Raw genomic sequence first — 26968 nt, 5'->3', positions numbered from 1 at the left:
AAACTTCTGCCGGAATTGTCGCTGCCAGCAAGCCCTTGTCTGTCACCTCTGGATTTGCTTGCTGTGCACCTGCCTTCTGGTAAATAATGAATGGGGAGATGCGACTTGTGACAAACGCAGGAAATAAATGAAAAGCACGCTCGTGATGCACACGAGAGCCCACCAATAAAGCAGCCAGCCTATAAAACACATCTGGAAGATAAAATTGCCCCCCCAAGTATAAAATGCAGATTGTGAAACAGGGTATGCACACTGGTAATCAAAGGTTGTCTACCAAACATGGAGAGAGGAATTTTGTGGGTGTAGTTCTGAGGATGTTTGAGGGATTCATTCTCTGCCAATTTGTATACATTTCATGCACAGTTTACCCTATATGTGCATTTTTGCTCCATATAAATATTTTTTTGCAACCAGTTTCCCATAGCATTAATTCATTTTGGACATTTTTTTCTCCATTTTTTCTAGCCCCCCCCCCTTTTCCCCTTGAGAATTGCCTGGCAGAATTCAGACTCTTGCAAATTCTGGGGACTAGTTGTGTTTTAGTTCCCTTATTACTGGGCCAGAAAGTGCAAATTAGAGAAGTTCATGGTAAAATGCAAAGGGAATACATCCCCCATCACACCAGTGTTGTTGTTTTTTCTTCAAAAAATGTTTAGGGGTACTCTTATTTCCTATTCATATTAAAATACTGTACCTAAATGATGCCAAACTTAGATTCACAAAATGTTTAGGGGTATGCATACCCCTGCATCCCCCCAGAAAAAGCACAACATCACAAACACACACACACACACACAAGCATCTTGCTGCCATAAAATCATGATGCTGAAATACATTTCCTTCTGCTTTGGAAGTGAAAAGAAACAAGGAAGCCTAAGGATTCCCTTCCTGAGAGTAACAGAAATTACTCACAGCCAAATACAAAGAGAGAGACACACATACATTTGCAGTTCTTTAGAGGATGTAAACCAGGGCTGTGTAGAGCCCTTCATATGCCTTGTGGGTCCCATCCGAGAGGGGTCCTGTTGACCCATCCTCATACCTATGGGACCGCCTCTCCCGGTATGCCCAGCGGAGGACCTTAAGGTCCTTAAATAGCAACACCCTAGAAGTCCCGGGCCCTAAGGAAGTCAGCTTAGCTTCAACGAGAGCCAGGGCCTCTTCAATACTGGCTCCAGCTCTGTCTCATGAGACCAGGACCCTGCAGGATCTGATTTCTTTCCGCAGGGCCTGTAAGACAGAGTTGTTCCGCCTGGCTTGGAATCAACTTGATCCCCTCCCCCTCTTTCCTTTTCCTTTCTCCTTCTGTGATGGAACTCCTATTTGGGGACTTCCCTGGCTTTTTTCTGGCCCATGTAGGGCCAGTCTGGATAGTTGGCCTTGGTGGAAGATTTGACCTTTTCATCCCCCAAAAGTTTTTGATTTGAGTTTCTACTGAAATGAGGCTGCATTTTAATGTTGTAATTTAATCTTGTTTTTAAGTTGTATTTTAATCAATTGTTTTTATACCTGGTGTTAGCCGCCCTGAGCCCAGTTTTGGCTGGGGAGGGCAGGGTATAAATAAAAATTTATTATTATTATTATTATTATTATTATTATTATTATTACGTCAACAGACCAGTTCCCAAATAAATTAACAGAGACCAGAAGTGCCTCCCCCTCACCCAGATTTATTTTATTTATTCATTCATTTATTAAATTTGTACACCACCCTTCATCTGAAGATCTTGACAGTTCACCACATAAAAACACAAGATCAAAACAAAACAAAACCAAAACCCCACAACCCTCCAACAGACACATTTAAAAGGATATAAGATGTTAGCCAGCAGCTCAACTGCTCAGCTGAGGTGTTGACCCTCTCCTTTCCTTCCAAAGGAGCACCCTGCTGCAGGCAGGATTGGCACGCAGAGGCACCAATCCTGCCTGGTCCATAGTGTTCCTTTGCAAGCAGCTCTTCTCAGGAAGGAGAATTGGGGGGGGGGCGGCTTCTTCCTTCTCTTGGCAGCCAGGGCAGGTCTGGGTTCTTTTTCTTGGGTTTCTCCTGCCTGAGGCCTGCCTCTCCTTCCTGCCTGATGCCCACAAACTGATAGCCATGCACTGCTCTGGGCCATCCAACCTGAGCTGGCTGCCTGCACCCGATTCTTCCAACACCCAAGTCCCTCCAAATATGCCAGATTTGGCTCAGGGGCTCAGCTGAATCCATTGCACAAGGGCTAAAGTAAACACAAAATCTTGCAATTCAGATTTTATAGCCCTAGTGGGACTTCCTTCTCCATTACTCAGGCAATGAGCAAACCATCCATTTCAGCTCAGTTTGCTGCACTGTGAGATTTATTGGGTTGGTTATTGCATTTCATCAGATTTATAGCCCACCTGTGCCAAGGGCTCAGGGTGCGTTGCATAAATATTTACAGGGCTCACAATCTAATTTAACATTAGCGGCAGAAGGGGGGAGTGTACACTGATGAGGTGACAGTTCCCTATAATTTTATTAGTTCCTGTTCAGAAGATTTAGGTTTCGTAGGAGCCTGGTTGGGTTCCTGGGAGACCCTCCCTGTCTTGCTGCTGAGGGCTTAGCATGCCTTGTCAAAACCATATCATCCTATAATAAATAGCAAAGCTAGAACTCCTGTAGCTCGGTGGTTGAGCATCTGCTGTTCATGCAGAAGGTATCAGGTTCAATCTCCAGGAAGGAGATTGTCCCCTGCATGAAAACCTGGGATGCCACTGCCAGTCAATGTAGACATTATGGAACTTGGTGGACCAATGGTCTATCTCAGGCAGCTTCCTGCATTCTTATTCTCTGAGGGTTCTTCCTTATATAGCCAAAACAAGTACTCCTACACATAAGATTGAGGAAGGAGGAGGCTTGGAGAAACCATAAGATTTAGATGAGGAGCTTGTAGGAGGCAACAGCAAAAGAGGTGTGGGCCACAAAACAGAATGATGAAGACCAAACCTATTCAGTGGGCATGGAACTCTGGCTGTCTAATGGAGGACAAACTGGAGAATTGGTTTGTGGAGGAAAAGATGAGAGAAAACTGTGTCGTCGTCGTCTTCTTCTTCTTCTTCTTCTTCTTCTTCTTCTTCTTCTTCGGCGATCACTCGTAGCCAAGTAAGATTGTCTTCCATAAACACGGTTTTAACAATGAGTCCGTAAGTGACTGTGGAGGCCAATTCTGGATCCACACGTTCTTCCACAGTGGGGATAGCGGTTTCCAGGAGGGATTTGCCAAGCAGTGTGGATTTGCCAAGCATGCCTTCCTCCTAGCACGTTTCTCCCTTGCATCCTGAGTTTGAGTGTCTTCAAAGCCCATGACACCTTTGGTAAAGGCTCTACTCCTATTGGAGTGCTCGCAGGACAGTATTTCCCAGTTGTCGGTGTTTATACTACATTTTTTTTAGATTTGCCTTGAGACAGAAAACTGTGTATTAGGAGAAGTAGGCTCAAAAATGTGCACACATTTTGATGCATTTGTTTTTTAAAAAATAGATGCAAAGTGATTCAGAAAGGAATTTAAGATGGGGAAAATGAGAAACAGAAACCGACAGTTTCTTCTGTCCTTAAGAACCACACGTACGAACTGTCTTGTGCCGTTTTTAGTGTTAGATTTAGAACGAAGAAAATAAAGTACTTATCCACACCATGCATAGTCAAAGTATGGAACCTGCTCCTCCACAAGGTTGTGATCACCACCAACTTGGATGGCTTTAATAATAATAATAATAATAATAATAATAATAATAATAATAATAATTTATTTATACCCCGCCCTTCCTGGTTCAAAAACCGGGCTCAGGGCGGCTAACAAGAAATTTAAAACACTTAATTGGAAAAAGAGGATTAGACAAAATCATGGCGGAGAAGTTGTATCTATGGCTACTTGCCATGTTGGATACACTCTGTCTCCCCGACTGGAGACAGTAATCCTCCTTACTGCTGGAGGCAGTAATCCCTTCTCTGGAAAGCAGAGGAGGGGAAAAAGCTCTTGTGCTCATGTCCTGTTCCCTGGTTCCCCACGAGCATCTGGTTGGCCACTGTGAAAACAGGATGCTGGACTAGATGGGCCATTGGCCTCATCCAGGGGGCTATTCTTAGGTTCTTATCTGTATTCTAAATGTAGTTGGTACCAGCTACTCCTCTGGTGTCATTTAAATTCTCATTTAAAAAAAATAAAATAAACCCAAATGCTGCAGATTGCTGCAAATGAAACTCGTTAATATATCACAGGTCAGAGGTGATATGAATCTTGGATGTCACATTCATGGCACTTTTCACGCTTGAAATCATTCCCTCCACTGAAATGCACGTTACAGCTTCCTCCTAAGTTTGCATGGGGCTTAATGGTTTATCTAAGATCTGTCTGCCAATATCCCTTCCCTGGCATACTGTATCGGTGGCTTTTAAGTGCAAACGTGCTGGTGACCGACACTTCATTGGGAAAAGCAGGGCTTGGGTGCTTTGGAATGAAAATTTGGGTTTGATGTGCAATACTTCCAAAGAGAAATATCTCTCCCGCAACAAGCATCTTGCATAGGATGAGTTTCCATGACAGTATTTGATGTGGGAGAGTCAACCCAAAGAGATTCCACTATCTGACCCCTAGATTCTTGTAGTCAAACATTCTCATAGAAGACCTCTCATCCCACATCTCAGTGTGATAGTTGCAACTTTTTCCCAGTGTTCCTCTGGACCAAACTAGCATTTACATGCAAGTCCACATAACAATCAGTACTCCAACTGGGGTTTTTTTTTGGGGGGGGGAGCTGGGAGGGAAGATGCAAGTGTGTTTGACAATGCTATTTTCCTAGAAACAGAGGTGCTGGAACTCACCATGAACACGTCCCTGGTTCTCTTAGAATGGCAATGGCGCCATTGAGTTCCAGCATGTTCTGGCTGAAAAAAAGCCCTGGTGTTCGATTCCTTTCCCCAACCCAAAGAAAACTGATCACAATGAAAGGAAAGAGACTTAAGTTAGTCATGACTAACTCATCCTAAAATTATTGTTTACGCCAAAATGGAGAGTGAAAGAGCCAGTGTGGTGTAGTGGTTAAGAGCGGTAGACTCGTAATCTGGTGAACTGGGTTTACGTCTCCGCTCCTCCACATGCAGCTGCTGGGTGACCTTGGGCCAGTCACACTTCTCTGAAGTCTCTCAGCCCCACTTACCTCACAAAGTGTCTGTTGTGGGGGAGGAAGGGAAAGGAGAATGTTAGCCACTTTGAGACTCCTTCGGGTAGTGATAAAGCGGGATATCAAATCCAAACTTTTTAATAGCTCAGTGGTAGAGTACACCACTCCTGCTATCCAATCATTTGTTATACAAAAATTCGCCTATCCAAACAAGGGAATTAGTACCCAATCTTTTCTGTACACACTGCAAATTCAGATATCCAAAGAGCCCGACTTGTGTGTAATTCTGTAAACAAACAAGCAACCTTAAAAAAGCATTACTTTTTGTGTTTCGCTGGTCCACAACAGACATTTCGTCAGAAACCATGTTGGGAGGAAGGAATGGAGTGGGAGAGTTGGGACAAATAAGAGAGCTTTTTTTCCCCCTTCCTTGTTTCGCTTTTGCAAAGTTTCACAGGGGTTTCCTGAGGGTTTGGGGTTTTTTTGGTCATTTTGGGGTCAAAATTCTGCAGTCGGGAACACATTTGATTTAGTATAAGGCAGCTTCCTATGTTTCTAAAATCATCATCATCATCATCATCATCATCATCAGTGTTCCTAAAATTGTAGAGAGAATTTATGAGAAATTTAATAAAAATAAAAATAATAAACTAAGGGAAATGTCAGAATGCTGTCAGCTGCTCCCGGCTGGTTGCCCAGGAAAGTATAAAGACAAGAAAAAATTCTTACTGTCCTTTTTTTATTTCAATCTTTACAAAGAGAGGCTATAGAACCCAGCCTCTTAGATAATGGCGTTGTCCCGAGTGAATCTCCACCCCCCGTCTCTCCCACTTCCTCATTCGTCATCATCATCACCTCCTCTACGGGTGCCACTAAGCGTCCTTTGTCTTTGAGCTCTTTGCTCTCCTATTTTTAAGGCTCTCCGGGTTTTGGGAGATGGTGGGTCAGGGATGCTTTCTAATGACAACGTGTCAGCCAGTTGTTGCTCTGGCTCTCCCATGATTTCCCATCTTTCCCCCTCATCTGCCTCTGAGCTGCAACCACCCTCAAACCCTTGTTGTAAATCTATACTGTCTTCCTCTGGAGGGGTCAGGATGGGGAGGTGGTCTCCACCATTCCTCCTCTGCCCAGTCCCTGGCAGGAAAGGACAACTTCACATATTTTCTGCAGCAGAGCCAGCCCTATCATTAGGTAAGGCAACATGACCACTTTAGGCAGCAGATGTTGGCAGCATCAACACTTCTGTTGGAAGACAGGTGATGCAGCCACCTTGCAAAAACTAAGCAGGCCTTGGTCTGGCCAGTACCTAGGGGTAGGATCAGGTGGTACCCATAAGCAGAGCTTCCTTGAGTTCCATGGCAGAGGGAGTAAATAGAAAACCAATATTAATCCACATAAATGTTGCTTTGAGGCAGGGTGGAGACAAGCGAGAGGTTTGTAATGACTGCAATCTGTAAAGAAGATTAAAAACAAACGCAGAACACTCGGCTCACCTTTAAAAAAAAAATGAGTAGATTTTGTTTGACGAAACATGTGCCTAGGAGCTGCAGGGCAATGTGTGTGTACACTTAAAAGGCAGAAATCCTGCAAGCTGCACATTTGGTTCCCTCCCCAAGTCCAGACTTCACCTTTCTGGACCATACGACTTCAGACAGGTGTAAGGGTTGCATTTTTAAATGATCCCATCCTTTAAAGGGGGAGGGAAATCCACACACATGATAAACTAGTGTCTTTTTTATTTTAAAAATGCTTACACTTAAAAGGCAGAAATCCTGCAAGCTGCATGTTTGGCAATGAAGAGGAGCATGTGGTTGGAGGAGGGAACAGAATTCAGACCTTCCATATCTCCTCCCCAAGTCCAGACTTCACCTTTCTGGACCACATGACTTCAGACAGGTGTAAGGGTTGCATTTTAAAAAATTTTTTAATGATATTTTATTAAGTTTTTTAACAAAAAGAAAGTTGCAAGACAATAAACAAAAAACACAAGAGAAATACAAAAACACAAAAATACAAAAATACAAAAATTTAAATTTAACATAAAAAGAAAAAAGAAAAAGTCCCTCTTTTTGATTTCTCACCATTCATTAACTTGTTTTCCTGACTTCCTCACATCTCCCTTTTTTGTATTCCATTTTAAAAATGGTTCAGCAAATTCATACCCTCTTAATTTATCCTTAATTATTTTTCCTCACATATTATAGCTTCAAATTTTCGTTTAATATCAATCCATTCTTGCATATTCTTATTTTACCTTATTACTAGAACCACTTCATTTCATTTCAACATCATCAACATTCAAAAATTTTACAATGTTTCTGTAAATAGATTTTAAATTTCTTCCAATCTTCTTCCACCATCTCTTCTCCCTGGTCTCGGATTCTGCCAGTCATTTCCGCCAAGGGTTGCATTTTTAAATGTTCCCCTCCTTTAAAGAGGGGGAGGGAAATCCCCACACATGATAAACTAGTGCCTTTTTTATTTTACAAAATGCTTTTCTTCCTGATCTACATAGGAAAAGCTAAGGTAAAGGACCCCTGGATTGTTAAGTCCAGTCAAATGGTGAGAAGGTGGGGGACATTGCCCCTCAATAAGACCCCCAATTACAATCTTAACTAACATAGAATTGGGGGGGAGGGTACTGCCTAATGATTTTGCTGATGATAAAGCTTCCGTCTAAAACAAAGGAGAGAAGGCAGGGGCAATAGCCGGTGGATACTGATTTAGTGATCAGGGGAACAAGGAACGTCCAGATAAGCCATTCCACCCAAGAGAGGTCTTTGCTTTCTGGCTGCTCCCAGATTGAAAGCCCACCAAGTGTACACTACAAAATAATCACATTCATACCTTGTTGCAGATGCAGCACTTTATTCTATTTTTTTTTTAAAGAATCTTGTCTTGTGGATCATTTTCTAGCTTCCCCCTCTGCTTGGTTTATGCAAAATCATGAATATGAACCAAGCAAGTCTTTCTACATATTGGTGTGATTTTGGAGGGGGGGGGTTTGTAAAGGGAGAAAAAGTCATTTTGCTAATTTCAATTCTCGAACACGGCAGGAGTCTGCAATTCCAATTTTCTTTTCACAGTCTTAATGAAGACTGGACATTGGCAATAGTCACGTGTGTGTCCCCCACCCTACCCCCTTTCGCTTGGAATTTAAAAAACCATGTTGACAGGCTGCCAAGAATTATAATAACTCTCTAATGAGCACAGGAAAACTGTAGCCAATTGTGATTGTTCCGGACAAGTTATTTCATAGCGGCAATAACAAAAGGAATATAAAAATCAATCCCATCTACTGTGGTATAGGATACAATTCAGGAAGGTGTTAAAAGGAGGGGGTATCTCTTAATGAAGGCAAGCACAATATATACCCACCTTATGGATCGTTTCAAAAGGGGCCAGTGGAAGACAGGATGACTAGTTGACTCCTGACAATGGGATGAAAAATACCATTTTATGGTCCTCTCTTTTCTCTCTGCCAAGCCATCCATGCCGCCATAAAGGCAGCTTCAATATTTTCAGGTGGTTCTCTCTGTCTTAAGAATTTCCAGCCTCTCCACTTTATGGCTTTCAATCTAGAGAACCCAAATGGTTCTCAGCACTTCATCAGCTGTTTCCTGGGCAATGAAATAGGCTCCTAGCATTGTTTGAGTTGCTTTCCAGCATGCAGGAGTACAGTAATGGACTACAGTGTGTTTTCTGGAGTAGTAAAGAGATGTTCACAGGCACAGTTCAATATCTGTTGGGCTGCTGTGGGGAAGCTTGGCAGGCAATAAGTATTTTGAGGGCAGGAAGTGCACTTTTCATGGCCTGTGTCTGCAGCATAAAAAAAACCCCAGTTTAAATGTCAGAAAGCTTCCCTCCTCCAAGGAAACCAAGGAACTGCCGGAAACATTTTTGCAGGTATTTATTGGCATTCTTGCTAAAGCAAGAATACTCCTAATACTCCTCAGGCAAAATGGTGAGAGAGAAACCACATGCAAAAAAAAATTCAGATCTGTAAAATGAATCTGAGCACCCTATGATCTGTTTTAACCACAAGCTAGGTTTGCACATCCTTGACGACTTGATGGCTACAGTGTGTGTGTTTTAAGGTTGTACACAGCCTCCCCACATCCACCTGTAGCCTCAATCTGTGGCCCCCAGATCAGGTTAATTCGACCTGTGCCACCCTGTGAATCACCTGCCCCATCCCAGATCTGTTCCCAAAGCAATATAGGGCAGCTGGGTTAAGAGTTTTAAAGCATTTTTTTGGAAAAAAAATCTTCTTTTGTCACGCAGTTAAAATAGAGTTTAAAAATAAACTTTGTTGGTGGGTGCCCAGCACTGCAGAGCTAGTAAATATAGGAATACAGTCCTGTTTGGTGGTGCTTCAGGGGGCAGGAAGGAGGGGGAGACTGGCAGGAAAGGTTGACCGCCAACTCACCCCACAGCCACCTTTTTGCAGTTCCTTTTCCTCATTCATGCTTGCCATTCACACCTTGCCCCCTGACAGCCACAGATTGATCTGGGCATCTCAACCCAACCTGTAGTGATCTGGGTCTGTCTCAACCGGAGTCAACCAAAGTTCAGATTCCTCCAAATAGGCCCGATTTGGCTCGAGTTTTGGGCCTTTGCCAAATCTGGTGCACAGCCATAGTGTGTATCTGAAGTGTCGATCGTGCCATCAACCTGATTTGTGTTTGCACAGAGGCTGCCTGAAGTCTCCATAAAGCACTTGTTCTTGTGGTTGTTATCCTGCAGTTGTGGTTTGCCATCGCTTTTGGTTGATCTGGTTGCCAACAGTGCTCTCGCCACTTGCCATTCCTAGAACTATCATTCAGGAATACTACCGGTGACAGCAAAGGTAGAACATAGGTTTGGCAAGGGAATGGTTTCCCTCAGAAGGTGGACTCTCTCTTCTTGGAGGTTTTTAAGCCTACGTTGGATGTCCATCCATCGTGGATGTTTTAGTTGAGATTCCTACATTGCAGGGGGTTAGACTAGTTGACGCTTGGGGTCCCTTCCAGCTCTCCAATTCTATGATTCTCTGATTGTGTGCCAAGGCACCAGAGCCACAAAGTTCCCAGAAGAACAATAAAACACACTGACGCTGAATATTTTGGTTTATGGGTTCAAATAGGCCACAACTTCATTGGTTACAGATGTGAGCAGTTTGGCTTAGGCATTGGGGTGAGCCAGGCTATACATTGACTCCTGCCCATCTGCAGGGAGTCCACTGAAGGGTAAACCACTGCTAGGGGGTGCCCTATGACTTACATCAAATAGGAGCACCCCGAGGGGTTCCCATAGGAGCTGTGGCATGGCCCTAGTCCATGCCCAGGCTTCAGACAGTAGGTCACACCACAGACCCCTTTAACAGGATACCCTTACTGAGGAGGGGCAGGCTAAGGCAACAACAAAGGCTTACCCAATGTGCTGGCTGGCCATGGCAGGTTTAAATTGCCCGTGGGATGCCCACTCTGCCAGCTAATTGGCTGGCGCGGTCCCACGGCACTGCTGGCACGTTTGGCTGTGACACAGGGGAGAGGCAGCTTGCCTCCTCGCCCCTTGTCCAAGAAATCATTGAGTCCCGGCTGCCTGTCCGCAATGCCACCCACCAGATATAAGGTGAGTGGACTTCTATGCTCATGGCTACTGGCCATTGGTAGTGTCACCCTCATTAAGAGGTAGGCATAGAGACAGTCATGTGGCAAAAGCAGCCCCTGGAACTACTGGCAAATGCAGCTGGTACTGATATAATATCAGTGAATATAGTTTGTGAAAAGGCATTTAATGAAACAAAACATCACAATTTTTGCCTCAGCCTCCGCACAGCTCAAATTACAAACAGCTACTCTGTGGACGCCAGGAAAACTTGCGGTTAATTAAGTGATTCTGTCTTGTTTAAACAGATGGAGTGAGATAATTGTGAGAAGATGCTTAAAATGAAATAATGTCAGCAGGTTTAATAATGGGACTGGTGTGGGGGAACTACTTGGGCTCAAAATAAGATTGTTCAGTTTCATGCCTGAGACCTCAGTAGGCAAAGCAACACTTCCCTGCAAAAGGAAGCTGGAAGGTGTCATTTAGCTAGGGATGAGCTGGGCTGCTAATTCCATTCACATTTCAGCCTGTTGCTCAGTCATAAGAATGTTAAGAAGAGCCCAGCTAGAACAGACCTGTGGCCCATCTAGTCCAGTATCCTATTCTCACAGGCCTGTGGGAAACCTTTTTATGTTAAATACATTCTGTTTACACACTTTAAAACTCAGGCTCTATATGTCTCTTTTATATAAAGTACATTTTTGGTGCGTACTTTTGGCACACTAAAATTTTATTGCGAAGCCCGAAGAGCATAATGCAACTGGGAGTTCTTTTCGTATCCACAAGCAAATTCGGGAGCATTGGATTGGGTCAGTCCACTGCGAAAAGGGGGGACTAGATCAATGCACACACACCCAATCTCTACTTCTAGCAGACCTTAATAGCAAACTCGCTGGACAAGCATTTGCCTAATTTGCTTGCATTCAGCATGTTCCATTCTTTCTTGGGCAGAAATTAATTTCCAAAATGACATTCAGCTTGATAAGTCTCCCTCACTTTCACCCGCTAAAGATATGCTCAAGAGCCTTTATTCGGTTACACTGAATTGTCTCTTGTAAAACACATCCAGCTCAGACGAATTTTCACGTAACACTGTGAATACAATGGGAGGAAGAGAAGAGGGATGGTGCCTATTGTTATTTCTAAGTGCTTAGAGATGGACTCTGAAACAAAGCATATGCTCCGTGGGAGGGGGCAGGATCCACTTCTACTTCTGCAGATATAAGAAGACATCAGTTTCCATTCTGATCCATGTTCATCACGTGCAGTGCCTCTTCCATTCTGCTGCAGTTTGGCTCCCAACTGTTGCTTTCCTCATTGTCCACTGTGGCACAGTTTAGCATTACTGATTACATTATAATAATCATAATTGATTATTTATACCTCGCCCATCTGGCTGGGTCTCCCCAGCCACTCTGGGCACCTTCCAACAAAATATAAAAATACAGTAATCTGTCAAACATTAAAAGCTTCCCTAAACAGGGCTGCCTTCAGATGTCTTCTAAAAGTCAGATAGTAGTTTATTTCTTTGACATCTGATGGGGGGGACATTCCACAGGGCGGGTGCCACTGCCAAGAAGGCCCTCTGCCTGGTTCCCTGTAACTTGACTTCTCACAGTGAGGGAACTGCCAGAAGGCCTTCGGCGCTGGACCTCAGTGTCCGGGCAGAATGATGGAGATGGAGATGTTCCTTCAGGTATACTGGACCAAGGCCATTTAGGGCTTTAAAGGCCAGCAGCAGCACTTTGAATTGTGCTTGGAAACATACTGGGAGCCAATGTAGGTCTTTCAAGACCGGTGTTATGTGGTCTCAGCGGCCGCTCCCAGTCACCAGTCTAGCTGCTGCATTCTGGATTAGTTGTAGTTTCCGGGTCACCTTCAAAGGTAGCCCCACATAGAGTGCATTGCAGTAGTCCAAGCAAGAGATAACCAGAGCATGCACCACTCTGGTGAGACAGTCTACTGGCAGGTAGGGTCTCAGCCTGCATACCAGATGGAGCTGGTAAACAGCTGCCCTGGACACAGAATTGACCTGCACCTCCATGGACAGCTGTGAGTCCAAAATGACTCCCAGGCTGCACACATGGTCCTTCCAGCACAGTTGCCCCATTCAGGACCAGGGAGTCCCCCACACCTGCTTGCCTCCTGTTAATTACATAATGGTTATGCTATTCTACACCATTCCTTTCAATGCAGATGCTGAATTGTTGCTTCTTTCAAATAAAGTATTATCTTCCCTCACTGGCATCTCTCCCAAGCAGGCACTCAGGACCCTCAGTTTTTGTGTCTGGGAGAAGCACGGGTCTCTAAAACAAAACAAAACAAAACACAAAACAAAACAAAACAAAACAAAACACGGTTTTCTTGAATATGTGAGAGCCCTCTTCCTTCGTCTTTATGGTGCCAGCACATCTGCACCAGGGGAATGATTATAGCCAGCAAAAGAAAAGGAAATGAGAGTGTCAAAAGATAGATGAGAGGAGGAGGGAGGAGGAATGGTTTGAGAGACTATGTTCATAGTAAATGAGAGAATTACAAGGAAGGCAGTAAAACTGTGGAAATGGAGAATATAATGATCAGAAGAGTGGGTGGAAAGAGCAAAACTCCAGAACAAGAAATGCAGCTCCGGAAGTGATAAAGAGAACAATAGAATGGAAGCAAAATAATATTACTTGGGTAGATGCAGTATCAACAAGGATAAGGATCTGAATTTAAATTGTTGTTTTTTTTTAAAAAAAGAACCAGATTCATTGGCAAATAAATTGTAAGCAGAACAGCAACCCCATGGCTTGTGTACGTGTCTCTGTGGACGTCCTCCTAGCTGAATGTTGGGCAGCTGTTTTCCCTAGCCCTCGATTGCAGACATCCTTGCACTCCTCTTGCTAGTATTTCTAATTAATTGGTTATTCTTCCCATTAGTTTTGTTGTTGTTTCCCAGAAGGGACCAACATCTGACTAAACCTTAAAAACAATTTGGGGTAACCCTATAGATCTCAGGCCTAAATCTGGCCAATAGTCCTTGCAGACTAGCATTTGCAGGAATTCTCTAGACTTGCTGGATCAGGCCAGAGTTAGTCCAGTATCCTGTTCTCGCAGTGGCCAGCCAGATGCCCATGGGAAGCCCAAAAGCGGGACTTGAGTGTTAACATCTGCAAAGGATGGGCAGCATTTTCACTCTTGCGTAAATACCGAAAGCACCGCCTTTACGAGCTCGGCTCCTTGTTTTTACGATACGCTCCTTGCTGCTCGGTGGGCCTTTTATTTCTTTCGGTAGCTCTTCTTTCGCCCCGTAAAAACAATAGATGTTCCCATTCTCTCACATTTGAGAAAAGCAACCTGGGGTCTTAATAGGTGAGTACAAATTCTAAGAGGCAGAATGCTTGCAAGAGGTGCCATAGTCAATATTATAGCAGGCAGCAGAGCACAAAGCAGATAGCCTAAATGATATATTGTAACTTAAAAGGCCAGGTGCAGGCTTCCACCTGAACATGCAACTTCTGAAAGTAAGTAGGTGGGGGGCAGTGGCACACAGCCAACCCTGCCCATAGCATCCTTGTGTGTTGATCCGCTTTCCAGTTCTTGACATTGCCTGTGTTGTATGGGGAAGGCCTGCAGGAGCCTTCCACTCACGTTGGCTTGAATGTGAGTAGACTCTTCTGCACATCGGCGGGTAGCCTCCCCCATCTGAAGCCCTCCAGATGTTCTGGGCTGCATCTCCCATCAGCCCCAGCTAGCACAGCTGCATCGGCAGTGGCTGGTGGGAGCTGCAGTCTGAAGCATCCATTTTGGGGAAACTGATACAGAGACGGGGCATGGAAATTCAACTGAAATTGGCTGAAAGCTAAAATTAAACAGTGACATTGGTCCAAGAAATGAGTTTTGGTTTGTCTAATAAAATTTCCCAGGGTTTTTTTGCACTTCTTAACGACATTTAAGCCAAATTTGGCATGTTCAGCGCACCTTAAATATCTATTCTAAGGAAAGGCAAAGGCATTCCCATAGATTTAGTGGAGGCTTAAACAAAAAACCAAACATCTAGGACAGGCATAGGCAAACTCTGCCCCTCCAGATGTTTGGGACTACAGTTCCCATCATCCCTGACCACTGGTCCTGTTAGCTAGGGATGATGGGAATTGTAGTCCCAAATATTTGGAGGGCCAGAGTTTGCCTATGCCTGAACTAGGATCAACTTTGTGGCCGTAAGAACATGTAGAAAGGGCTATCTTGTAGTCTGACTCATGCTGGTAAGTCATGATGGTAGATCTGAGTATTTTAACTTTCTGTGAGTTGTTGTACCTGATAATTCCTGCTATTTTCTTTCTGAAGACAAACGGGTTACTTAAAGGCATGGAACCAAAAAAGTATTTGAGCTTTTTTGTCGAAATCTAAGTATCAGGGGTTATGGTTTTGAGAACAATGGCTGCCGTCCTGTACCCACTTACCTGAGCGTAAACCGCATTGAACTCAAAGGGTCTTGCTACTGAGTAGACAGACATGTCTGAATTAAAAAGCAAATCTTCTCTGATGAAGGGCATGGGCTGAAGTTTGCTCCATGAATGGACACAGTGACAAAGTCAATGTGATCCCTTCAGTCTCTAGAGTTCAGGCAAACTGTAGGATAGAGTCATAGATTTGCAGAGCTGGAAGGGAGCAGAAGGGTCAACCTTCTGCAATGCAGATGACCTCATCCCCTACTATCCTTCCAAGGAGACAACATTGCTCCCCCCCCCCATATCTGTTAAATGTAGTTCTGGCGATACACAGCTGTAAAATTTAATTTCGCCCTAAAGACGTTAAAGCAAAGATTATGGGATAATGCACACAGTGACTTGCGATCTCGATCACACGCAGTCTGTGGTGCGCTGGCAGTAGGAGTACAATATGGGCATGTCTTTAAGTTAACATCCTACATTAAAAACCTGACAGTACCAAATTATCGAAGGCTTTTCACCAAAGCCAGACTAAACGTCTTTCTTTCTGCAGTGTTGGATGGCAGGTTGAAAGGAGTTCCCTACCAGGACAGACTTTGCTCGTGTGCTCAAGACATCGATTCCATAAAACATATTTTGTTGCACTGTGCAAAATATGAGCAAGCCAGGGCTGAACTGATATTACCCTTGCTGGTACCTTTCATGGGAAAATCAGAGGCTCACTATGTCAGGTTCCTATTGGAAGACCAGACAAACGCTAGAACATTAGCAGTGGCAAAGTTTTTATCGGTGGTTGCAAGAATCAGTGATCCCTATATTCTGAACAAAATGCTTGTTTAACCTGGAGGTAGGCTGTATGAATTGTGTATTGCTTTGTAATGATTTGTTAGGTCTCTGGACCGTAATAAAGATTGAATTTACGAGTTCCTGCTTTACCCTGTATAAATGTTTCTTTCATCATCTACCTACAGCGAGTCCCACCAAGCCTGGGCGAGGAGGATACCCGAGTACAGACGAAGTGGTCCGGGAATCCAGCAGCACTACTGGCATGGTGGTTGGGATTGTGGCGGCAGCTGCTCTGTGCATCCTCATCCTCCTCTATGCCATGTACAAGTACAGAAACCGGGATGAGGGCTCCTATCATGTCGACGAGAGTCGAAACTACATCAGTAACTCAGCACAGTCCAACGGGGCTGTGATTAAAGAGAAGCAGCCCAACAGCTCAAAGAGCTCCAACAAAAATAAGAAAAACAAGGATAAGGAGTACTACGTCTGATCCCGACAGCTGAGGAGAAAGAACAATTGTATAGGAATAGTCTTCATTTTATCTGAGACATTTAAAAAAAAAAAAAAAACCGAAAACTTATTTACTTTACTTTTTATGAAGCACATACAAAGTTTAAAAAAAAAGAAAAAACGGGAAAAAAGAACACAGGGAATGCAATCAGAAAGGAAAGACTTTTTTAAAAAATATAAAAAAGAACCAAGGGAAGGAAACAAAATGAAATAAGCATTTCATAACTCTGGTTTCGCTGAAACAGGAGTCAATAAATCCCCTTACATTCACAGTGTTTTCATTTACTCTGCCGTCTTTTCGTTGCTGGAATGTTTCTGAAGATGATGTTGGTACCACCACACACTCATAAGGCAAGGAGTATTACTGCAAAAACATCACCCAGCACACCACAAAATATAATGAACTGAAACAAACAAACAAACAAAAGTTGAAATCTCTCTCTCTCTCTCTCTCTCTCTCTCTCTCTCTCTCACACACACACACACACACACACACACACACACACAACACACAAAGAGAAGCTACCTATCAGTCTGGATTTAGCCAAAGTGCTAGCGCTTTTCTGAGGAGTAAGTTAGTCTTATTGCCTGAGAAGACTTTTGTGGTTCTACACGAGCGCTCGATGAGCAAAACGAAACCTCGAAACTGAATTTTGCCACCCAGAGCAACGAAGCAACGACTGGAGCTTTGGTTTGAAGCGAAGCGCTGGCTTTTCTGAATAAACCACATTTTAAAAAAAGAAGAAGAAAACACTTTAAAGAGGAAAAAAAAAGCCCCTTTCTGGTTGTGAGGAAAACAGTATAGCGGCCTTATTTTCAAGAGAAAAAAAACAATAAACAAACAAAAGAAGTGAAATATAAGGCTTATTTTCACACACCACTAACAAACAAACCTGAGGGCATAGATGCAATCATTGGGGGGAAATTCATGCACGCTTAATATGTTATTACATATGTTTATATTTAAAAAAACACATCTATATGTGCTTTCTGGACTGTGATAAGTGATGTTTTCTAGCCTGTTGTATAGAAAATGCAAACTATATCTGCTCTTCAACCATTTTTGGTAAACTCAATGTTCTAAGTGTTGCTAGGTATAGAACGTTTTAAGACATCTGGAGCAACCAACATTTCTGTTTACTTTTGCAGCCATGAGAAACTGCCACGATTTTTCTTACCCCTCCTGATTCTTTCTTTCTTTCTTTCTTTCTTTCTTTCTTTCTTTCTTTCTTTCTTTCTTTCTTTCGCTTTTGGTTTTCACCTACAGTGTAGTGAATATACTACGAGGGAAAGTGTATGAATGTATATAAGAGTCAGCTAATTTTCTTCTTAACCTGTACAGTCTTTCTCTCTCTCTCTCTCTCTCTCTTTTTCTGTTGCAGTTCAGTTTTTCGTAGTTTGTATGAAAGAAGTGGATTTAGAAAGCAAATATATATAGATATAAACATTTTCTTCTCCAATTGCCTATCCACTCCCAGGATACATCAGCAAAACCAATCAGAAATCATGTGAATTTGCCCCGCCCCAAATTATGCGCCACACAAGTCCTGGCGATTGAAGTGACCTTTGCACTCCAGTTCACATGACATCATGGGCCAGTATGTTTGGCTGTTCCTGCAGGTAGTGAAGGTTGAATTCTGCGGAATACTTGGTCCAAATCTCTTTTCCCATTATATGGCGTTTGCCCGGCTTTTGGTATATAACCACTACAGTGTTGGATGGTCGGAGAATTCAGAAGTCTGCCTTTAAATTAGCTCCTCTCACTCAGACTTCCCTCAGTTATGGAAAGCAAAAATGGTTAAAAACTGCATGCAAAACAAGATTCCAAGTTGCATATTTTTTGTCAAACGAAGGAGTTGTTCTTTTATTTTACCACTTCTGTTTTGTTACCGTAAAACCTTTATCCCCATCTTTCATCTGAGCTGGATCGTAAAACGAAATTTCCTTTTCTACTAAGCTCAGCCGGTTCATTGGTTTGGTAATAAACATACTTTCAGTTTCTTTCAGTTGATATGCGTGGAAACATTTAATGCCTTTTGGTTAAAGATCTATGCCATAGATCTGCATTCCCCCAACCACCCTTGGTTTCATTTCATTAAAACGACTGCTCTGTTGGGTTCCCAACAATAAGTCATTGTGTAACATCTCACTTAGTGAGAGAGATACAAGAGGAATATATTAGGCTGAAAGACATGAGCTCAGTAGAGAATCAGCTGTATCTTGGAAGGCCTCCTGTGATGAGTACGATTGTTCGCACTTTACAGACAGGAAGAAGGAATTTAAAATTAGCTTTAACCAGCAAGGCACCTTATCTTCTTGTACGCTGCTCACTGCCACTGGGGAGAAACACTGGGAAATGGAGGAGCTTTCAGTCTTCAACACAGCAATACTGTCAGAAAATAAAAAAAAGTCACGGTATTGCCGCTCTTAAAAGTTGCCAAATGATTTGATTCATGCTGTATATGTCAAGGACTTTTTTTTTTTTTTTTTTTTTGGTGATGCTTGTGAATTTCTGAAGGCTACACATAGCATTCGGGTTAACATAAGAAAAAAATAGTTGGTCCAATCACCCCCTCATGTGCCACCATTGTGAATTACCTTTGCCGAGGGCAGGACAAGGAATGAGGACAGCCACGAACCATTGGGGAAATCTGGTGTTGGTATCCAAAGTTAAACAAGCCAAAAATAAGTGAATAAATTAGTGTTGGATTTCCGTGGCAGTAAGGCCACGTGGAAGGGGATAGAGATTCTAAGCTTGGGCTTTTCCACCAGTGCTGAATGGCGAGGTGCTTTTGTGACTTCATGTATTGACTCTGTTAACTCACCTAACTTTGTCAGATTGTTGGTCCCTCACCCCCAAGCAATTAACACAGTTACTTTAAGTAATAAGTGATAGGGGATTGCTATTTCTAGCAAAGGTGAATTGAAGCTGTTTTCTGGGGAGTTACTCTTGTTCTTCCTTGTTGATTTTATGATTTTTTTTTAAATAACGAACAAAAGAAGTGTTTGCATTTATCAAATGTTGCAGTAGCTATATTAAAACAATTTTCTCTTTTCAAAATGCATAACAAATACATTAATCCCATCTCTATAATAATCTAATTTGTTTGACTAAGGCTGCAATCTTATGCACCCTTAACGGGGAGTGAAGTCCCATTGATATTGATGGACCTTCTCCTGAGTAAAGATGCCTAGGATTGTGCTGTGATGAGATGGCTTCGGGTTGTTTTTTTTATTACTGTATTGTGTTGCCTTTTTTTAACAATACACTAAAATAATGTGTGAAATTATTCATTCCCAAGATATCAAAAAGAGGTCAGAAGCCCTTAACCTTATAGTGCTTTCTGTGATAGATATTTACAATTTTTTTTATTTGTTGCAAGGCCAATTTATCCATTATTGGAAATGCTAAGCAAGTGGAATTTACCGTTTTGTTAATAAAATGTTTCTTAATACAGTTGCTGGCTCATTATTTCCTCACCCCTTTCTGTGGTTTGTATACTATTGCTGCCACCATTCAGCATGTCTTTGACTCTGATTAGATGCTAGGCCCCACACCATCTCCCATAGGTTCCGCCCTTCAACTTAACATGGGGACCCAGAGCCACAACTTTATGTCATCTCATATCTCATGAAGCTCATGAATCAGTGTCAATTGTGGCTGGATCCCATTGTTCCTGGTAGGGCAGAAGGCAGGGAGGCCAACAGTAGGTGGCGCCAGAGCCAATCATGATTGGCCAGAGCCAATCATGGGCAGAGCTGACCAGTTCTAGTTTTCTCCCCCATCCTGCTCCCTGCTGAGTTCTACAATGGCAACATCTGAGACTTAGGAGGAAAAAGCAGTGCCACCCCCTGAACAGGTTGTAAGTAAGAAAACAGGTATGGGTGGGGGCTGACTGAGGTCGGTGCTTTATTTGCCCTCCACTGCTTTGTAGGCATCCAAGTAGTGCACATAAATATCTGGATCAGTGCAACAGTCAAATCAGCAGTACTTCTAGGGTTTGTGCATGGGATATATTCCCTGTTCAATATTTTGAACTCAGTCATGGGTCGGCAAACTAAGGCCGGCAGGCCTGAATCCTGCCCTCGGATGGTCCAGAAATCGCCGCGTGGATCGCCAGCGCGTGCATTCTTTCCCTCACCCTCCCTCTCCCTCACGTGGTGGCGGCGCTAGCGCCTCCTCCCTCCATCCTCCTGGCTTCTCCTTGCCCTGCCTAGAGGAGGAAGGGGGCTGGGCTTTGTTGGTGCCAACAGCAGCAGCAGCACTCGAGCAGCCGCCATTTTAAGCAGCCCCTCTCCGGAGCCCTTTCTCATGCCACTCATTGTCCCTCTGCCATCACCGCAGCCCCTGCCGCTCGCAAGACACAGGTAAGCAGCCACCCGGGCTCATGGTCCTCTTGCATCATTTTTTTTCCTTCAAAATATAGTCCAGCCTCCCACAAGGTCTGAGGGACAGTGGACTGGCCCCCTGCTGAAAAAGTTTGCTGACCCCTGAACTAAATGGTCTGTTATTCCAACCAGAGCTGGCCCTACCATTAGGCAGAGTGAAGCAGTCACTTCAGGCCACATTCTGGGGGATGTGGGTAGGTAGGATCCCCTCAGCCACGTGGTACCACATGGCTTGTGATGTGCTCTCTAACCCCACCTGCTGCCCTCAGGTACTGTGGAGGATAATGTCCCATTGCCCATGTTGCAGTAAGATTCACCTGCTTCTCCATATGGCTTCTGTACATGGGATGGGATGGGAGGGTGCCATCTTGTCCTTTGCCTCAGGCAGCAAAATATCTTCAGCCAGCCCTGATTCCAACGCTTACCAGGGTAGCCCTAAAAATAATATTCCCCTCAGGGTCACTATTCTGTTTGAGTTGTATGTATTGTGAGGACTCTCAGTGTAGAGGGTGCTTGAATGTGCCCCCAATTAAAACCCAGCTGTTTCCTTTGCCCTCGCTGGTCATAAACTTGGGCGCACGAAGGCTTACTTTGATGTTTCCATTGCAGCAGCTTTCAGTGGTGAGTAGGTGTTTTAACTGAAAAGTGGATTGCCTCTTCACGAGAGCTGCTTTCACACGTGAGTAGCTTTGTGATGGAAGGAGGCAACAGATGCCTAGATGAGTGGATGGAAAGAGCCATGGTAAGCTATCAGTTCTGGTTGATTTGTTCTTTGAGGGCTGTCCTTGTTATTACCCCAAAGCAACTACATGAGAGGATGCTTGAAAGAAATTCCTAATGAAAATTCAACTGGGACATCACACGGTCATCATGACACCTTAAGTGTTTCTAATAAAAAAAATAGTCTTAGGTATTGAAAGCATTCAAATTAACTCCTAGAGAATATATTGGTGCACATGAAAGGATGTGGTCTGACATTTGTGGGGGGAGGACTGTAGTTCAGCAGTAGAGCGCCTGCTCTCCATGTAGATGCTCCCGGGTTCAATACATGGCATCTCCAGGCAGGGCCATGGAGCCATGACCAGTCAGTGGGAGTGCCACTGGAGCAGATGGACCAATGGCTTGGCTCAATGCAAGGCAGCTGCCTTGCCAAATGCAAGGTGGTTCTTTTAAAATGAGATTCAGAAGCAATACAAAACACAAGGGAGTGAGAAGATTAAAGATTATATTATAAAACAGCAAGCAATATATACATACCAAGCATGCACTTCAATCTGCCACTTGGAAGCCCTCCAGAAGTGGCGAAGTGACTCCCCCAGGTTGCACGGCCCCCGCGGCTGATCAGTCCGCTCATGAGCTTCTCCAAAACCCTGCCCCAAACCATCTGATTTATAGCTAGCTAGCTAGATAGCCCATGTGGCTTGCCTGATTGGCTACGTGCAGACATACCTTACTGGCTACATGCAAATTATTCATTAGCCATCCTGTCCCAGTGCCTTACTTTCTCCAGACAATGTTCAACATCAAAGAAGGTACCCCAGTACTATTGCTTCCTTCCAACAGATTAGGACATTAAAGGCTGTTCTCAGCCATCAAAGAGCTTAACAAGAGATAGGGAAATGGAAGGAACAGGGGGCAGGAAGCATTACCATGTCCAGATCACTTACTGCTCGAAATATAAATATCTTCCGGATAGACTGCCCATACAGCAGCTTGATGATGATGTTAATAATTTGTACCCCGTCCATCTGACTGGGTGGCCCAGCCACAATGGGCAGCTTTCTATATATGTATAAAAACATAACAAAACCTTAAACCTTAACAAGCTTCCCTATACAGGGCTGCCTTCAGATGGTTATATAATTACTCATCTCCTTGATATCTGAAGGGAGGGTGTTCCACAGGGTGGGTGCCATTACTGAGAAGGCCCTCTGCCTTGTTCCCTGTAGCTTCACTTCTTGCAGTGAGGGAACCACCAGAAGTCTCTCGGTGCTGGATCTCAGTGTCCAGGCTGAAAGATGGGGATGGAGATGTTCCTTCAGGTATGCTCCTGGGTTCTTATATACACAGTTATGTTTGGCCTAAGCTGTGGAAGGTTTTATAGGTCATAAGCAGCACCTTGAACCAGTAGAGAACATGGTATCAGTTCAGAAGCTGGAGCACTATTGTATTCCCATTGACCACCCTCCATCAGGAGAGCTCTTTGCTTCAGCATACCCACCTATTAACATAAATTCAGATCTCTTCATTTTAAATCCATCTTGGCCTGTATAGGCAAAGAAACCAGCTGCTTTCGCCCACCACACATTCAGCTGTGAAGCCTGTATGTATATTGTTGACCAGGACTTTTTCTGTGGTTTGTGTGTGTGTAGAGCTTATTTCTTAACAATGTCACCAGACTAGAATACACTTAGGATCAGCAACCCTTTCTGCAGAGATAGTATCCACAGCGCTGTTCAGCCCACATTTTCTAGGCATGCTATGTGTAGGATGTAGTTTGGCTTCTTGAGTGTAACCGACTTGGTGGAAATCAGGATTGGAGAACCTTTCTACCATTCTCAGCTCAAGGGCCACGTTCTCTTCTGGACAACCTTCAGGAGAGCGGAAACGTGACCATGGAGGGCAGGGCAGGAAGCAAAAATGGGCAGAGCAAGGAATATAAATGAATATAAATTTTTGCCTTGGTGTGGTAAGCTGGTTTCTACACCCACATGTCTCCATCCAGGTAAGTAAGAGATGCTTTCGGCCTTCCAGGACACATTCCAGCCAGGCAAAAGCAGGAGAGAAGATATGGCTTGGGTAAAGTCCTGAGGTCCACTCAGAGAAACCTGGAGGGCCACACTTGCCTGCCCCCGAGGGCTGAGGCCAGATGTAGATTCTGGGCACAGAGCCTTGGGGGCACTTCAGGGGGCACCACAACTATGAAGTAGAATGGCTTAGTTCATGCCTTGGCTAAAAATGATTTGTATTGGCTTGCGTATGCTAACCACCGTAAAGCCATTTTGAGGAAAGAACTATTCAACTATGGTTTTTTCCTTCAAACCCCCTGGATTTACACAGATCAAAATCACAGCAGTGGAAACAGAGTGAGTGCACATATCCTAAGTGAGTGTGAACATATACTAAGCTTAACTCAGCTCAGACCTATAGAAATTAATGAACAATAATTAGGCCTAATCATTTCAATGGGTGTTTTCTGAGTAAAATGCAGCAGAAAACCACCACCGCCTTATTGTGTACACATGTACACATTTTTGCATGCAACTCTGCCCAATATAACTTTTTTTTTCCTTTGCAAAGCAATTTGCCCTAATATAATGCATTTGTGTAGGGACGCGGGTGGCGCTGTGGTCTAAGCCACAGAGCCTAGGACTTGCTGATCAGAAGGTCAGCGGTTCGAATCCCTGCAATGGGGTGAGCTCCTGTTGTTTGGTCCCTGCTCCTGCAAACCTAGCAGTTCAAAAGCACATAAAGTGCAAGTAGATAAATAGGTACTGCTCCGGCGGGAAGGTAAACGGCGTTTCCGTGCACTGTTCTGGTTCACCAGAAGCGGCTTAGTCATGCTGGTCACATGACCCGGAAGCTGTACGCTGGCTCCCTCGGCCAGTAAAGCGAGATGAGCACCACAACCCCAGAGTCGTCCGTGACTGGACCTAACAGTCAGGGGTCCCTTTACCTTAACCTTTAATGCATTTGTATGTAACGTACACAGCACATTTTTTCGGGGGGGGGGGACGCAGGGGTACACATACCCCTAAACATTTTGTGAATCTAAGTTTGGCCTCATTGCGGGGCAGTATTTCAATATGAGTAGGAAAATAAGAGTACCCCTAAGCATTTTTTCAGGGGGGAAAACACTGAATGTATATATGTATTCTTGTGCACATTATTTGACAGTACATTGCAAAATTTGAGGAAGTGCATTTTTTTGAAAGAATGGCTACGCTTCAGTTCACATCTTATTTTGGAACTAATTCTTTGGGAAGTAGGTAGGCTTGCCCTTTAAATGTGAACTGAATTGAATGTCTCCCCCATCTCTACAATGGAGTGCATCATCCTGTGTGTAGAAACCCTCCCAACACTCTCCTAGGGAATTGGAGAAGGGCATAGAGACATCTGCATGGTGTTATTTGTTAAACTGAACTATAACTTGGGAGAAACTATCTCCTTTCTTCAAGAGCCTCAAAAAAGGCATCTACTTTGATGTTTCGCCACTCGTAAGTAAACTAATGAATTGGTTAAAAGCCAGGTAATAATCAATTAGAATGTTTTAATTAACAGCCTAGCTGCTGCTGACGGTACCTAGACACACGATCAAAATCTACCAAATAGCAACGTTTAATCTTACCGTCATCCCATCACCCCTTCAAAATGGAAAGCAGTTCTCTCCAGCGGTGGGCAGTGGGAGGAAAAATAAGAAAATTAACTGATTTCATTACACACACACACACACACACACACAAACACACACACAGGGTATACAATAGTTTCTTTTCTCAGAAAAGATATTGAGCAGGTATCCCACCCCACCCCGAAAGATGTGGCTTGGTGTTTGATCTCGTGTCACAAGGAAAGAACTTGAAGCAATTAAGGAACATTGCAGTAATATATCTGGCTCATTAAAATTCAACCTGGAGCAAGTTTAGAATTCTAGAGAGCTGAAAGAGTCCCTGCGGGATTGGCCAAACACTTCAGGTTTGCACCGTTTTATTCTGCTGAAAGATTAATATTGCGATCACCATTTAAATGAAATGATTCCACGGAATAAGAGTTAGAACTAGCAAGGAAAGGAGGAGGAGGAGCAGAACATACAGCCGCATCGTAAATAAGAATCCCAAGAAAACAAGTTGTTGGGGGTTTCTTTTTCAGAGCTGCAATTTCAGATTCCAATTTGGGTTAGGGGTGTGCCCAGCGAGTGCAGCTGTGTCAAAGGCCAGCTCTTTGATATATCCCAGGTTAAACGAGTGGGAGGCAGGCAGTGTATTATAAGGACATTTGCTGCGATCTTTTTAACACCTTCCAAGAATTGAAGGAGCAAAAATGCAATCTTCTCACCTGTATGTAGCACAGGATTTCATTTACGGTATTTATTGCTTGGTTTATTTATTGCATATATATCCCACCCTTTTCTTACAGGAGCTCAAGGTCCACAACAGCCCTGTGAGGTCAGTTAGGCTGAGAGGCAATGACTGGCCCAAGGCCGCCCTTTGAGCTTAATGGCCAAGTGGTGATTTGAACCCTGGTCCCCCAAGTCCTAATCTGGCAATCTAAACACTGCATTTCACATGCATTCAAATCCCTCCTGAATGTGCCCATTCCTTAATAGGCTGGTGTGCTTTCATCATGACAGAAAATTTGGTTAGGACCAAATTACACATCATCTGACTTGAGGGTGGTTCAAAAAAGCAATTGCTGTGGGCCCCATAATCTGAATTGGGAGTGTGTGGTAAGAGGAGGGTTAACTGCCCTCCCCCCACTCACCAAAATCACACACACACAACTCCTCTCCAGAGGCAAATCACATCCTCCCTAAAAAAGGGCATGTGTTGCAGTGAGACCTGGAGACCGACCTCCTGTGTTGTGGGTGGGTAAGATTGGTCAGCCACAACACCCAATTGGTAGGTCCCTCGATGTTGGGTTCAATCTGGCCAATGGGGCACAGTCCAAACGTATCAAGGGACCTATATATACCCATGCATGTGACCCAGAGCTTCCTCTTTCGGCATGTGCATTCAGAACACCTGCCCACCTCTCCCTACTTTTAGGGCTTGTGCACTTGACCTTGCTATGGAGTCATGTGTCGTCTGTCGTTGGGACAGGGACACGGCAGGAATTTCCCCCCACTTGGCTGTTGCCATTTGGGTTTTGCCTGCCGCATAGCAAATCGTCACAACTTGTAAGGTTGTGGATAGGCTCTGATTCAGGTGATAGGGATGGGAGAACACTCTCACCATCCCTATGTGAAGGGTATTCTGTTAAAGGAATCCAGGGACTCAAATGGTTTGGTCAACCCCTGAGAGGGGGTTGTGCCCGTGCCTGAGTCCAGGGGGACATTTGGGTGGTGGAGATAGCCCGTTCCTGGCTTTCCACTTATCTGGGTGTTCACCCTTGGCTGACCTATGCTGGTG

The 26968-nt window shown here is 43.9% G+C and overlaps 1 protein-coding gene across 37 annotated transcripts in view; it reads left to right on the top strand.

Moving 5' to 3' along the window:
- Positions 1–19908, top strand: part of NRXN1 (neurexin 1) — a 1006781-nt gene extending 986873 nt beyond the window's left edge. For all 37 annotated transcript variants that reach the window (XM_081854480.1, XM_081854477.1, XM_081854473.1 and 34 more), the window contains one exon: positions 16127–19908. In XM_081854480.1, coding sequence (XP_081710606.1) covers positions 16127–16431 — 305 coding nt within the window. In that variant the 3' untranslated portion in view covers positions 16432–19908. The remainder of the gene's footprint in view (positions 1–16126) is intronic.
- The last annotated feature ends 7060 nt before the right edge of the window (positions 19909–26968 follow it).

This window comes from Podarcis erhardii (assembly GCF_964252035.2).
Source record: "Podarcis erhardii genome assembly, chromosome: 3".
NCBI lineage: Eukaryota > Metazoa > Chordata > Lepidosauria > Squamata > Lacertidae > Podarcis > Podarcis erhardii.
Note: the sequence above shows the minus strand (reverse complement) of the source record. Positions and strands in the feature narration are given on the sequence as shown.